Source organism: Juglans regia, chromosome 8, assembly GCF_001411555.2.
Source record: "Juglans regia cultivar Chandler chromosome 8, Walnut 2.0, whole genome shotgun sequence".
NCBI lineage: Eukaryota > Viridiplantae > Streptophyta > Magnoliopsida > Fagales > Juglandaceae > Juglans > Juglans regia.
In genome coordinates, this window is record NC_049908.1 from 1,024,876 (window position 1) to 1,039,659 (window position 14,784).

At 34.8% G+C, this 14,784-nt stretch overlaps 2 protein-coding genes across 5 annotated transcripts; both read left to right on the forward strand.

Moving 5' to 3' along the window:
- Positions 1 to 969: 969 nt before the first annotated feature.
- On the forward strand, positions 970 to 1,814 carry LOC109002805 (one cut domain family member 2-like). Its single transcript, XM_018980709.2, has one exon. The coding sequence runs from the start codon at positions 1,041 to 1,043 to the stop codon at positions 1,713 to 1,715; it is 675 nt and encodes a 224-aa protein (XP_018836254.1). The 5' UTR covers positions 970 to 1,040; the 3' UTR covers positions 1,716 to 1,814.
- A 7,089-nt stretch (positions 1,815 to 8,903) lies between these two features.
- LOC109002799 (protein PHOX1) lies at positions 8,904 to 13,084 on the forward strand. 4 transcript variants are annotated; one of them, XM_035693397.1, is made up of 4 exons: positions 8,904 to 9,172; positions 9,393 to 11,549; positions 11,656 to 11,919; positions 12,750 to 13,084. In XM_035693397.1, exons 2-3 carry the CDS (start codon positions 9,563 to 9,565, stop codon positions 11,802 to 11,804), a joined length of 2,136 nt encoding a protein of 711 aa, XP_035549290.1. In that variant the 5' UTR covers positions 8,904 to 9,172; positions 9,393 to 9,562; the 3' UTR covers positions 11,805 to 11,919; positions 12,750 to 13,084. The 4 variants fall into 4 exon arrangements, with proteins under 4 accessions (XP_035549290.1, XP_018836239.2, XP_018836240.2 ...); XM_018980694.2 differs by having other exon boundaries at positions 12,755 to 13,084; XM_018980695.2 differs by having other exon boundaries at positions 9,412 to 11,549; positions 12,755 to 13,084.
- Positions 13,085 to 14,784: the final 1,700 nt, after the last annotated feature.

Here is a 14,784-nt window from a genome sequence, read left to right on the forward strand (position 1 = left end):
ATAAAAAAACCCCCACTGTCGAAGCTCTCATCAGAAGCCCCTATTTGTGGCCTCAGCATTTCGGGAAAACATATAAAAAAAAAAAAAACAATGGCATATATTGTAACGGGAGTGATATCTATGCAATATATTTCATAATATATATTATAAAATAAAAATATTTTTATAAAATAATATTAATTTTATAAAATATTTTATAAAAATATTATTTATTTTAAAATATTATTATATAAAATATTATGAAGAGTGACATGTATTTATATTTTTATATGATAATTACGGAGACATAAGTGGCATACAATAAACCATCTAAATCTATTTCATTTCATTTTATTATTATAAATTTATATATAAAATATAATAAATAATTTAATTTTTTTAAAATTTTAAAATAATAATAATAATAATTTATTTAACTTTTTGTCTCTCTTAATATTTTTATTTCTGTCCATTTTTTAATAGACATATACGTGGCAGGCGTTTGCAGCAGTCCTAGAAAGCTGTTTAGACTTACAAAAAATCTTAACAACCTCCTAATATTCCACATTCCATATTATTTTTAATTTTTATTATTTTTTTCTTTTATTAAATATTTATTATATGAATAATGAATAAAAATTTGAAATAATTTAAAAATAATAAACTCAAAAAAAAATTTTAAAAAAATATTAAAATTTTAAAAAATTTTAAAAAATGTGGAGTGTGGAGTATGGTGGAGGTTGCGTAGCAATGCTCTTAGACTTACGGCCTCCAAATTTCGTCGGCTTGCGCGTCCACATCATTCCCAAAAATTATATTATCCCCTATCCAACCTCTGGTCAGCTACAGCTAAACCGTAGTTAACTGAACCAACCCAAAAATCTGAAAACCCCACACTACCCACGGAGTTTCCAGATTAATTGCTATACGGCCCAATCTCTATGTATAAATTCAGCGCTCGAGACTCGTCAGGTTTGCCAAACCAACTGCCCTAGGGGTCCTCTAGGAGGGAAAAAAAAAATAAAAAGTTTCTAACAAAAAAACTCTCTCTCTTCTCAACAATGGCTACCTCATCGTCAAAAACCAGATCGAGCGGTCCAGTCCTACGCTCTCTCTCGCCCCCCGGCAGACTTTACTATTCCAACGCTCCAAATTCTTCTTTTTCTTCGTCCTCTTCAGTCTTCGCTTCCTACACAAGCTCCAGTTTCTCTTCACCGTCAACAACTTTCTTCCACCATGACCTTCACAGACATCACTACAACAACCACCACCACCACCACCATCACCATCAGCAGCGATCTGCCTCTCCCACACGCGTCAACCTCTACACCTCGGGTTCCCTCTCTCCCTCCGTCCGCTTCTCCATCGACCACCGCTCAATCTCCCCAAACCGTAACCAGGTCATCACGAGCCACCACAGCCCCATGTCGATCCCCAAAAAGAGGTGTACGTGCTCGCCAACAACGCATCCGGGTTCGTTTCGCTGTCATCTACACAAAAAAGCATCAAACAGTCGCGGGAGCCATCATGCGGCGCCGTATCCGAACAATGGGCTGAACATGCGAAGATCGGCAATGAAGAACTCGCTGGTCAGGATCGGAGGCGTAGAGGGAGAGTGGGTCAAGAGAGCATTGACCGCTCTGATCAGGCCCTCATCTCATCAGCTAAGGAGAAGAGCCGCGTTCGAGCCCACGCCGAGCCGGCTCTCGATCATGTCCAGAGTTGAGGATCTGTGAGTTTCCTTTCTGTTGTGCACAGGTTGGTTCATGCTTTCCCGGTCATCTTTGAATTTTCGAGTCCTAGATTCCGGCGAGGAGGTCGGAATCCGATGGAGGAGTTTGTCAATGTATTCGTCAGCGGCGAGTTTGAATGCCAAAGTACGGCACAGTAATGAGGAAACCGGATCTTGTGCGGCACTTGAAGAAATAGAACCGAGCCAACTCTTGCAATGCCCCACCGCTTGTGCGGTCCCGTCAATTCTTGCACTCTGCGGGATACCTATCTACAATACTGCACGGGTCGTACAGCGCCTAGCCAGTATCTATCGTTTACGGCAGGACTACTCGATATCTAATCCCATTCGCTCTCTAGTCTTCGTTTCTCAGTATCAGCTTTCACCGTTGGTGTTCTTTTCAATCTCTGCGCATTTCACAGCTCCAACGGAAGTCGGCGCCCCGAAACCGTAGCTGTTCAATTCGGAGCGGGCGACCGAAGAGAAAATTTTCTTTTGTACATATGGATTTGGTGTGGGTGGAGAGTTTTTTGGACATTCATATATATCTCCGACAAATTAGTAAAATTAAACAATCATAATTAATTAGTACCAATTTTGAGAATAATTCAGTATTTAATAATCTGATTGAAACTGGCAGTCCGTAGTCGCGTTCCGTCCACTTCTTTGCAGCGTCAGGATTCCCGTCGTGAGTTCCGTTGACCTCGCCGTTATCGTTTATCGGGTTGCGTTGCTTTCGCTGCGAGGGAGGTATGTATGAATTATGATGTATGAATGATTCTTTGTCCCTGTTTACTTTTTATCATTTGGGTATTTCATTTTACTAAAAAATTTCTTTGTCCAAGTTCATGTATTACGTTTGGTTTCTGTGCGTTTGATGCAGGTACAGTACCACTTCAAGGAGAGAATTTTGGAACAGAAACTTTCGAAAACTACTCATGCCGAGAGAATTAAAATTAGTTTATGCAGGAAAACAAAATTCTTAAATTGAATTTTAATAACGATGTAAATAAATAAATAAATAAAACTACCAAGAAATAGTGGAATATATTAACTTGTTGAATAAGAATTTGTGAAGAAAAAGGAGATCGGTATTATCGACACCCACAGAATTCACAGGAGATGAGTGCGCATCATCACAAAAATCATGAGGGTTGAATGCACAGATGAAATTTACACAAAAACAAAACAAAACAAAATTTTGAAAAAGAGCTGGAAAGAGAGAAAGAAGTGCAAATCACGTCTCTCCTTGTTGTTCACAGGTATCACACAAATGTTGTTTCTTTAGCAATAATATTATATGGAACAACGGACACCTGTGATATATGAAGATATCAAACTAATCTAGTTATTTATTTGGTAATTTTTCATCCCAGAAAAAAAAAAGGGCAGTAATTTTTCATTTGTGCCTTGAACTCAAAAGAAGCAGCCAGACAGGTAGGTAGAAATTAAGTAGGGCATGAGGCTGTGCCTGAGCGCTGGTTTGGAGAGGGATGATGGATTTGAATTTTATGAATAGTAATGAGATAGTTGAATTGAATATTTTTTAAATTTTAAAAAATGAGAGAAAAAAATTAAATAATAAATATTTAAAAATAAGATGAAAAGAGATTAATTATATATATAATTTTGATTAATATTATATATAGTTGTGAAATATATAAATTTTGTATAATTATTTTAAAAAAGAGTTGAATTTATTATTAAAAAATTAATTTATTTTATATAAATTTTATATATATATATTTTTTTAAAAATGATTGGACACTTACACGCTTACTATTATAAATATTATTTCTTTTTAATTTTTTGCCAAACAGTCACTGAGACTACTTATATTCGAATAAATCTATCCCATGTATTATATTTCCTTTTAAGGTTCAGAACCCGACGAAAGTGAAGCTTTTCCAGGACAGCTGTACTTTTTATGTAATGTGCCACATGTATTGTCTCATGTCTGTTATAGACAAGCAGCCGGTGGGATGTAAATGCTCCAACCGTAGCTGACATGACAGACAATGCTTCATCCATCGCTACCAATGCCATTTGGCATTTACATCCTCCGTCCTCCAACCCAAATTTAGTGGACGATTACAGGATACCCTTACCATGCGGCCGCACTGTGCACAGAGGGGGCCCGGGCTTACCATGGCAATTTAACTTACGGTTGGATTAGATAGTGAGATGTAATCAGTTTATTTTAAATAAAAATTTAAAATTAAATAAAATATTATTTTTTAATATTATTATTATTTTAAAATCTAAAAAAATTAAATTATTTATTATATTTTATATAAAAATTTATAATGATGAGATGAGATGAAATTCTTTCTATTTTTAAATCCAAACGTTAATTACATATTATTTTAAATCACATATCGTTAATTAAAAAATTAAGAAAATTCTTGGCCTCTCAACTATTCTTAGTGTTTTTGTTTATTTTTTTAAAAATACTTTAAAAAGTTATCACTAATAAATTTGTGCGTATTTTTATTACATTTAAAAAAAAAAAAAACGCTAAGAACACTTTTGAAAGGCAAGCACATCTAGAGGGCAACCTAGTAATCACCTAAAAAAGTTATCACTTTTATCCCTTTCACATGTAAGTATGAATAAAAGTTAATGACATATTGATGATATTGATGACAGGATGAGAAGGCACATGGACCATATATTGAAGTTTAGAGTTGAACAGAAGTATAATTGAATTCAAATTTCATATATATTGGATATTGTTTCGGGATTTTTATTAAGAATTTTGATTCAAGGACGGACGGGTATCGATCCGATGGTATTAGAGATTTTAGAGCTAATTTGTAATAAATTGAAAATAAACATAAGGAAATGATTATTATTCCTTAAATAATACCTAACAATTCATAGATGATCTTATTGCAAAACATACGACTCCTTATATAGATAATCTAAATGCTAAACATGAAAATTATTTTCCTTAATAGATTTTTTTTTTTAACTTGGACTCTACACTTTTGCCGTGCAGTCTAGAAAATCTTATTCCTTAAATTAAGTTAATTGAAATATTTCTATAATTAAAATATCTCATTGGAGATATTATTAAATGTTATACCTAATTAGGATCATAACGTATTGACAAGGACGTGCAGACCACTATAGAGTTACACTTGTAACATCCGTAAAGTTTATATACATGTCCCAATTTTCTGTCCCTAATCTCTATCACAAAGTGGTAGATAGACAATAACACATAATTATGTTATATACAGTCAAGTTTACGTATTAATCTGTATACTAATGTTATTAGTTTTATATTTTAAATTTAAATTAGTATTGTTTTCAATAAAATATATTTTCTGACCAATCATATTGAATGGATATACGTATTAGTACGCATAATTACTAGCAATTAAGTTTTTTTTAAACAGAAATTCGTTGTAGCTCAGGGGCCATCTCGGCCCATCTCGCCCCTCCCTTATTGGGCTTTATCTTCTAATATTTGGATGGTAGCCTTGGGCCTGAATTACAGATTAGAAGATAATAATGAACATTAACGTTGATAATACCGGAATCAGTATAGTATCCTAGAAGGGTTGACTTTTATTAATCTAAACGTACAATAAATTTTATTAAATTTCATTTGACTGACTGGTGATAGATTATTAGAAAAATATTAACTTAAATTTTAATTAATGGCGCATCAAATCAAATTGTAAAACATGTATGGTAAAAGTTGTAACTGTGGCATTAAAAACGAAGAAAATAGAGTATCGTTTTGGTCAATCCCTTTGTCCCCCATCATTTTTCATTACGTCCCTTTTAACATTTATTTTACACCGCTTATTCGACTTTCTCAAACTGAAAAGTCAAGAAAAGGATATATGCTAAAATTATTCCAGGAATATTCGTAAGTTCTAGAATTATTAAATTTTTATGGTGTAGTGATGTCATTTAGATTCGAAAATGAGTTGAAAAGAATTATGAATAATAGTGAGATGAGTTATGAATAATAATGAAATTTGTGAGTTAAAGTTATTGAATAATAGTGAATAGAATTGAGATGAATTGAGATAAACTGTAAATACAAACGAGACAAATTAATAAAATTTTTATTTATTTATTCATAAATATTCACGTGTATTTTGAAATATCACTTAAATATAAAATAGTTTTCGAATTTCAAAGAGAACAATGCTAGGCTGCACATGTGCATTCCAAATATGAACAGAGTGCAAATAATTTTTTTTTCCTTTAAGTATTAATTAAGAGTAATATTATATACTATACTCTTATCATAATAAATAAGATATGACACAATCATTATCATTAGATAATAATGAAGTATTCGACAAATGATCATTAAATGATGATAAATGTATCACATTTTACTTAATGAGATAAAATTGAGATGGGTAGTGTAATGTATATAATTTTTCATTTTTTAAACATTCTTAATCATTTTTTTAAAAGAAAATTCATTAATCATTAGGAAAAAATAAAAATATTAAACAAAATTCAACTTTTGGTGTGCATATTTAGGAGTTATACTAGCATTTTCATTTCAAATATTCAAATTTTACAAACTTTCAAATAAAACTCAAAAACAATACAAACTTTTCAAATTTCAAAATAAAAATAATATTAAAAAATAATATTCAAACAGTTTGTTAACTTTATAATATTTTTATTCAAATTTTTTTATCTCATTTTCTAAAATATAATAAAATATCTTAACTTAAATAATTTTATTACTATTTACAAATAATTTAAAACGAGTAATACTATATGTACTTACAATTTTACGTATAATACTCATTTTGTCAGCTTTATTTTGAAACTCAGATTTTGAAAATCTTGATTTTTTAGTTAAAATATGTTATTTTTTGGGAACTAATTAATTATTTATATCTACTTATAAATGTATGTGGATCAATTTAGATCTAAAAACACAATTCGGCTAGACAAAAAATAGTGAAAAATGATAGTCATAAATATATTTTACAAATAGAAACATACATTATTAAATATATATGAAATTAAATTAGATTACATGAAATCACTATTATAAGTCTTAATTTTATAAAATTATAAAATATTATAATAGATTAATAATTATTTTTTATTTATTTAAATTTAAAAAATTTTATTTATTATTTATATATATTATATATTATATTATTTTTAAATGGAGATGTCAAAATTTCTTTTGATAAATCTGAAACCTCTAGTGGTAGAAGAAGAAATTCTTTTGCTGGTTCCAGATCCAGTTTTGTTGGCCCTGTTCAGAACAATCCAATAAAGGATATTAATTTCCATCAATTTCTTGAAGATTCTGTAAGAACAGCCCAACCTGTTGTTAAACCTACTTTAAAAATGAAAGGAATTTCTACTTCCTCTCAAGTTACTTCTGCTTTTTACTCTGCAAAAGGAGAAACTGGTTCTTCACAAAACCAGAACATAAATGAAGAAGCCGACAAAGAAGACACGTCTTCTATGTCTCCAACTGCTTCAGATATGCAAGCCCCTGTTGCACCTGTTTTTGCACCTGTTCATCACAGTTTAAATGTTTTGAACAAACATTTTGAAATTGATTTACCCGATTTATTAAAAGATTTTGCTTCTTCTGAAAACAAACAAAGGCGAAAAGCCTATCTTGCAAAATTTTCAGATTTAGAAAAACAACGTATCAAACACAAATGGAAGGAAGAGATGAATAGGCTCAAGCAGCACATTTCTCTTCTAGATTTTGCAGAAAATACTTATGTTTCAAAAAACACGTTGAATGTTGTTAAAAATGAATTTGTCAAAGAAGAAGGTAGGACTGTGATCCAATCCAGTCATCCTCCTTTGGAGACTGTTGTTATCCCTTTTAAAGGATCGGAAGTAATTGCTTCCCCTTTCAAACTATCTGATACTATTGTTTCAAAAGATCCAGAAAAGGTTTTGATCCTAACAGGTTTTGATCCTAATCTACAGGGAAGGTTGCATCTCAAAGAGGCTGCGAACTTTACCTAGTGTGACTACTGTATAAACCCAGTATGCCCTTGATGCCTACCTCGGCTGGAATGGGACTTATAAGGGTTCTTTTAGTTGCTCTCACTTGACACTGAACCACCTAGTGCAGAAACTCCCGCACCCGGTATAAGATGATCAAAACAAGATAGAAAAAAGAAGAATAATGTGCAACAATTAGATACCAGAATGGCTCTGATACCAAGACAGCGGAGGTGAGAGAAGAGAAATGGAGAGAAGAAGAGAAGGAAGGAGAATATAGAAGAATAAAGCAAAGCAGATAAATATGCACAATTAAAAGCAGGCGGTTAAACCGACCATATGCATGGATATGATGCAAAATAAAGAAATTAAAACAGATAATATGAAAATAAACATATTCATAAACTTTAATAAGATTACAAAATTTATGGCACAAGGTAGAGCAAGATTTGCTCTTGGGTAGTAAGGGAAATAGGCAGAGAGTAGTAGTTAGCTTACAATATGATTCTTGCTAAAATTGCCTCTGCCTAGAAATGAAATGAGGTTCTCCTTTTATAGATGAAGGAGTCCCTATTTACAAAAGATCCGTGACTCACAGTTGTCACCTACTGTTGAAGCACGGGTAAGTAAAAGCAAAAGTAAATCCGTGAGTGAACAGCGTTAGTACTGTTTAACCACGGGTGTCATTATTGTGTCTGGCGGCTGGTTCTGCTTTCGGCACAAAACGACAAAGCTTAAAGGAGACTGGTGGATCCGGTCTTCTTTGAACTCAAGTAGTAGTTGACAGAAGTGGGACCTTCTGTCATGTAGTATTCAGCAATTATTCTTCATCTGTGTCGATTCCGGCAAATCCGGAATTACCGAAGAAATTGCTGTATGAAGCCTCTGATGCAGAGTCTGAGTCATCTCCAGATTTGTTTTGAGACTTTGACAATTATATATTATATTATTTTTATTAAATATATAATATATAGATGATGAGGAGATGAATTTAATAAATTATAAAAAAATGGATATATAACGTGTGCGAAGATGAAGAGTAATAATATCGTTAAAATTTAAAACCGGGCCGTTCGACAAACAACACGCTTTACTTTGTGTCCTTTCAGGGATTCTATATTTAAGAAAAATAAAACCATAGGTACAAAATCTGGTTGTCTTATGCCCCTGCTTCTCTGGCTCCTTGGTTGATATGCCCAAGCTCTGTTTGGCGCGTGTCGGTCACATCCAATGTAGAAGACCAACACTTGTCGAAAGAGGTTGCAGAGGAGCGTCTCACGTGTGTCGACGGAAGGTGGGAAATTCTATTAATTCTTTGGAACGCTGACCTACTGTTTTGGAAACCCTAGTGGGGAGAGAAAGCTCAGAAAATCTGTCATTGCCAGACATTTTCTCTGCAACCCAATATACCACTTTCGTCCACTCTCTCTTCCCCCATAGCTCAACCTGTAGAACCAGATTCTGATTGGTGACGGAGATAAATTGAAAAAGGTTTTACTCTTTTTTTGTTTCTTTTTCTTTTGTTTGTTGTCGGCTTATTGCTACTACAATTTCTGAAAATCGGTTTTTTGGGATTTTTTCTTGTTTTTATATTTGCACGAATATCTGTTATGTGTTTTGTTTAGAAGGAAATGAGACTTCTTTCGAGCATCAACTTTTTGGATTATTTTTTCTTCAATATCTGAATATTTTATTTTTAAAATTTTTTTAGTGATCGTTTGCACGAACAGGTCATGCTGGTTTTGATTGGAACAAATTTGCTTACAGGCTCTACTTCTTTGTATACATATGATATAGTCGGTTGGTGAAGAGGGCTAAATAGAGTTTGTTGATTTTAAGTTGGAGGGGCTGCTTCTTCATTTCTCATTTTCATAGTAGTCAATGGGAAAGCCAACAGGGAAGAAGAAGAATCAGCTAGAGCAAAAGCCAGGCAATGCAAACGGTAAGCCAAGCAAGCCCTCCGATCGAAGCTCGACAGCCCTGGATGAAGACACCGCAATCTTCATCAACATGTCCCAAGAGCTCAAAGAAGAAGGTAACAAACTCTTCCAAAAACGCGACCACGAGGGTGCCATGTTGAAATTTGAAAAGGCCCTCAAACTCTTACCCAGAAATCACATTGATGTTGCACATTTACGTTGCAATATGGCTGTTTGTTATATGCAATTGGGTCTCGGTGAGTACCCTCGAGCAATCAATGAATGTAATTTAGCATTGGAGGTGTTGCCAAGGTATAGTAAAGCACTGTTAAAGAGAGCAAGGTGTTATGAAGCTTTGAATCGATTGGATTTGGCATTGAGAGATGTTAATACCGTTTTGAGTATGGAACCTAATAATATCACCGCTTTGGAGATTTTGGAGAGGTTGCAAAAGACGATGTGTGAAAAAGGTATCACTGTTGATGAGAAAGTAATTGGTTTGGCTAATGTGGAACTGCCCGGTGCTGCAAAGTTGCGGAAAGTGGTGAAAGAGAAGTTAAGAAAGAAGAAGAGTAGGAAAGGTGAGTTGAAAGCAGAGGATAAGGTGGTTGTGGAGGAGAAGATAAGTGCTGTTAAGGATAAGGAAATGATTACAAAGATGGTTGGGGAAGAGAAAATGGCTAGTAAGACTGTTAGGAAAGAAAAAGAGGTTACAAAGTCGGTCAAATTGGTATTTGGGGAGGATATTAGGGCGGCACAGTTACCAGTTAATTGTAGCATGAAGTTGGTAAGAGATATAGTTCAGGATAGGTTTCCAGGACTCACGGGCGTTCTTGTGAAGTACAGGGATCAAGAGGGCGATTTGGTTACAATCACTACTACTGATGAGCTGAGGTTGGCCGAATCATCTGGTGATTCACAAGGGTCTCTTAGGTTGTATGTAGCAGAAGTTAGTCCTGATCAGGAGCCACTCTATGACGGGATGAACAACGAGGAGAAGGTGCATAAGGATGATAGAAAATCAGGTAATGTTGTTGAAAATGGGGATGTGGGGAAAGGCAAGGAAGTTGAAAGAGGGCTGACTTCTATCGAGGACTGGATTTTTCAGTTTGCACGACTGTTCAAGAACCATGTTGGATTTGATTCTGATTCGTACTTGGATCTTCATGAGCTAGGTATGAAGCTATACTCGGAGGCTATGGAGGATACCGTGACAACTGATGATGCTCAAGAACTGTTTGAAATTGCTGCAGATAAGTTCCAAGAGATGGCAGCTTTGGCATTGTTTAATTGGGGGAATGTTCACTTGTCCAGGGCAAGGAAGCGAGTACTCATTTCAGAAGAGAGTTCGAGAGAATGTGTACATGAGCAGATTAAGGCTGCATATGAGTGGGCACATAAAGAGTATGTGAAGGCAGAAAAAAGGTATGAAGAAGCTCTAAAAATCAAACCAGACTTCTATGAAGGCTATCTTGCACTTGGGCAGCAGCAGTTTGAGCAGGCGAAGCTCTGCTGGTACTATGCAGTTGGGAGGAAGACTGAATTAGAGACTGAACCTTCCTCAGAGGTCCTACAGCTTTATAACAAGGCCGAGGACAGCATGGAGAAAGGCATGCTGATGTGGGAAGAGATGGAAGAGCAGCGTCTAAATGGACTCTCCAAATTGGAGAAATATAAAGAATCTCTAGAGAAAATGGGGTTGAATGGGCTATTTAAAGATATTTCTGCTGAGGAAGCTGCAGAGCAGGCTGCAAACATGACGTCGCAGATATATCTCTTATGGGGTACCTTGCTTTATGAGCGTTCAATTGTGGAATATAAGCTAGTGCTACCAACTTGGGAAGAATGTTTAGAGGTTGCGGTTGAGAAGTTCGAACTTGCAGGAGCATCTCCCACAGATATAGCTGTTATGATAAAGAATCATTGTTCCAATAATACTGCATTGGAAGGTAATATAAAAGCAAGCGCAAAATTTTGTTTCTCTAGTCGTCATGTATATCCTTCATGATTTCAGTATGGTTATCTGAAACATCTTAATAATCTGCAATCATGCAGGTCTTGGGTTCAAAATTGATGAGATAATACAAGCATGGAATGAGATGTATGATGCCAAGAGGTGGCAATTTGGTGTTCCATCTTTTCGACTTGAACCACTGTTTCGTAGGCGTGTTCCAAAGCTTCATTCAGTCTTGGAGCATGCTTGATTTTTTATTTTTTTTTCCTGTTGATGGGCTGCGTATTTTTTAGGGGCACTGAACAAATGCTTCAGCTTCCTCTAGTTCATTGCTCAAAAAGCTATGCTTTTGTGAATTAAAATAGGTAAGCCTTTGTCTTATCACATTGCTCTTTGAGTTAGAGAAATCTATATTAAGTGTTTTACCATGACGTCCTATACACTGCCTCACCCTAACATTCAAGTGTTTAACAATGGGGTGCTACACGCTACTTCACTGTTATTCATGAGAATAATAAATCATATTCAAACATTTGTATTTAGTAGAACCTGTACAGAGACTAGGTAAAACTTTGAATGCTCATTCTTGACAAAATACATGTATTTTAGTAACCATGGTTAGGATTTGATTGATTTCGGCATTTGAGTAGAATTGTGTCTCTCTTTCGACATAGAGTAGCGAAGCAAGTTTATTGCATTGGGATTTTGGATTCGGTTTTATGAAGCATTCTTTTAAGACTACAAGTAGTTGTATCTATGCTAATATGTTCTTATATTAGAAATTGAAAATCTCCTGAGCAGTTAGTGTATAAATATTTATATAACAACAGCTAACCTTATGTATTAACCAGAACAATCAGATTGTAATTGACAGAGTGACGGAATAAAAAAGAAAAATGAAACAGCAGCTGATAGCCGTAAAAAAATTGGACAAAAGCACTTTCCAAGATGTTAATATGGCATATTTGAGTTTCTTGATATCCCAAAGGGAATTATTTGAGTTTATTCTATCTATTAGTTGCCCCTAGATCTCCCTTCTCAGTGATTGATGATTTCTGTTTGTTTGGTTTATTTTTTCCTATTATACATTGTAAATTCATTTTAATTACGATTGCTCTATCTTTATGTTGATGCCAGTAGCTAATTAGCATAAATGGACTGAACAAAACATGTTCTTTTTGGTCATCAACGTCAGTGCAGGTTTTTGCATGGATTATTGTTTAGCTCGTAGTTTGCTAAGGGAGCAAAAGACGACCTGTGTCTGTATGTTGGTTTGGAGGAGAGCGTCAGTTATTAGGCCATGAAGCCGATCATGTCATTCATTTTTTGGGTGTTCTTTTTTTTCCCCCCCAAGAGGAATTTCAGTTGTTCACTGATTGAGATAGCTGGTGTATATGATTGAATTTGTTTGGTTGAAACAATAAATAGGGGTAACACTGTTACCCAATAAGGTTTGCGTTATTGTAACTTGTATACTGTATTTGTTTGTTTGCTCACTTTTGAGTTGAAAGAATTTGTGGGTTTTAAATATTTAGCAGATTGATACCATCTTTCTATATCTTTACATTACATTCTTCCCCTTTTGCGAGAAAATATATTTGTAATTATAAATTGTGCAACCACTGCATAATCGTTTTGAAAAGAGTGAATAAAACATAGGATTAAAATTAATTTTTTAATAGTAAATACTATTAATTTTTGAAGTGATTACGCGCCGTTTATGCATTTCATAGTTGCATGTATAATTATTCATATCTGGAGAAACAACGACAAAACGAATTCAGAATGCTTGATTGAGGTCCCCATTCATACGCATGGTAAATTGGTAATTCTTCCATTTTTTATTTTTCCAGTTTCTGAGCTGCTCTAGTGCAAACAATGGAAAAACTTTGTCTAGCACATAAAAGTATATTATCTCGGATAATAAACAAGTTGTCATCTCCACATGTTATGACCTGAAGTTGCTTGAGTGTGGCAGCCAATGGAAGATCATTCACACGACCAATGCGATCAGCGTCAATCTAAATCTGAAATATTTTGCGTTAGATTTCAAATAATTAATACCCAAACATATAAACTCGAAAGTCATAACGATTTTTTTATAGTAGAGACCTCCGACTCCAGCCTCACATCATGTCCGTCATGACAAGAAATAATTGCAGAAGATGCTTCGAACAATGACAAGAAAATAATTGCAGCATTCGTGAGTAGAACATTCTGCTTGAAGGGAAGAAAATCCATGCTAACTGGCAAAGGAGTGTTCCTCATTCAATGTGAATACACAAAAAAAAGCTTTAACTTGTAGGAAACATACGATGGGCATTGAAAAAGAAGGTAAGACTCGAGAAAAGGCAAAAGCTTTCTGAAAGCATTGCAGAAACATCGAGATCAAGAGGTTTCTGAAAAATCTCAACTGTGAGATCAAGATCGAAGAACAGGATAAATAAAAACAGGCTTGACAACTACAAGTATACAAGCATAGTACAAAGATTTAAAGCTCGAAAAGTTATATTGCCAGCTTTTGCGAAAGCTTTGGCCTCGTGTTTTCCCTCCCCTGCACGCTCTCTCTGCGTGCGCGCGCTCAAAGTGCAGCGGAGAGGGACAATGCTATCGATATATTGACGATAAGATAAGTAATTGTACTTATGTAGAAAAAAGAAGGTCATGTAAAGACAGCTGAGACCAACTACCTCTCTTTGATGACCTTCCCCCATCAGCATCATCTGGGAAAGAAAATTTTCTTACAGAGATGGAGAGTCTCTAAGCTTTTCAGTGCTCTGTTTCTGTTACTTCCTCTGTTCTTCTCAGTTTTGGAGGCAAGCCTTTCTGTTTTTGCCTTTTCTAGCTTCTGAGAGGTGGATAGCCTTTGAAGGAGATGAGCAATTGCCTTCCACTCTGCAGTCTCTGCTCCCCCTCTCCATCAATCTTGTCCAGAATACTTGACAATGTTATGTGTTTTCAGTGGACTGTAAAAGAACCTCCAGGACCAATCTCCCATGCAATATTCTCTTGTGATAGCCAGTTAATTAATACCAGCTTTTTGGATGGAAATGTGCGTGTATTTGGTGCTTCAAATGTTCGATTACGATGCCAGATTAAACCCATTGCTTATCTTCCATTCGATGTCAGGCATTCGGTGATCCTTTGCCAATATCTGTAAAGATGCTTGGCCTATGCCTCGTTAAGTTTGACATATGTGCTATCAGCTTTGTCTGGCATTGCTTGCCATC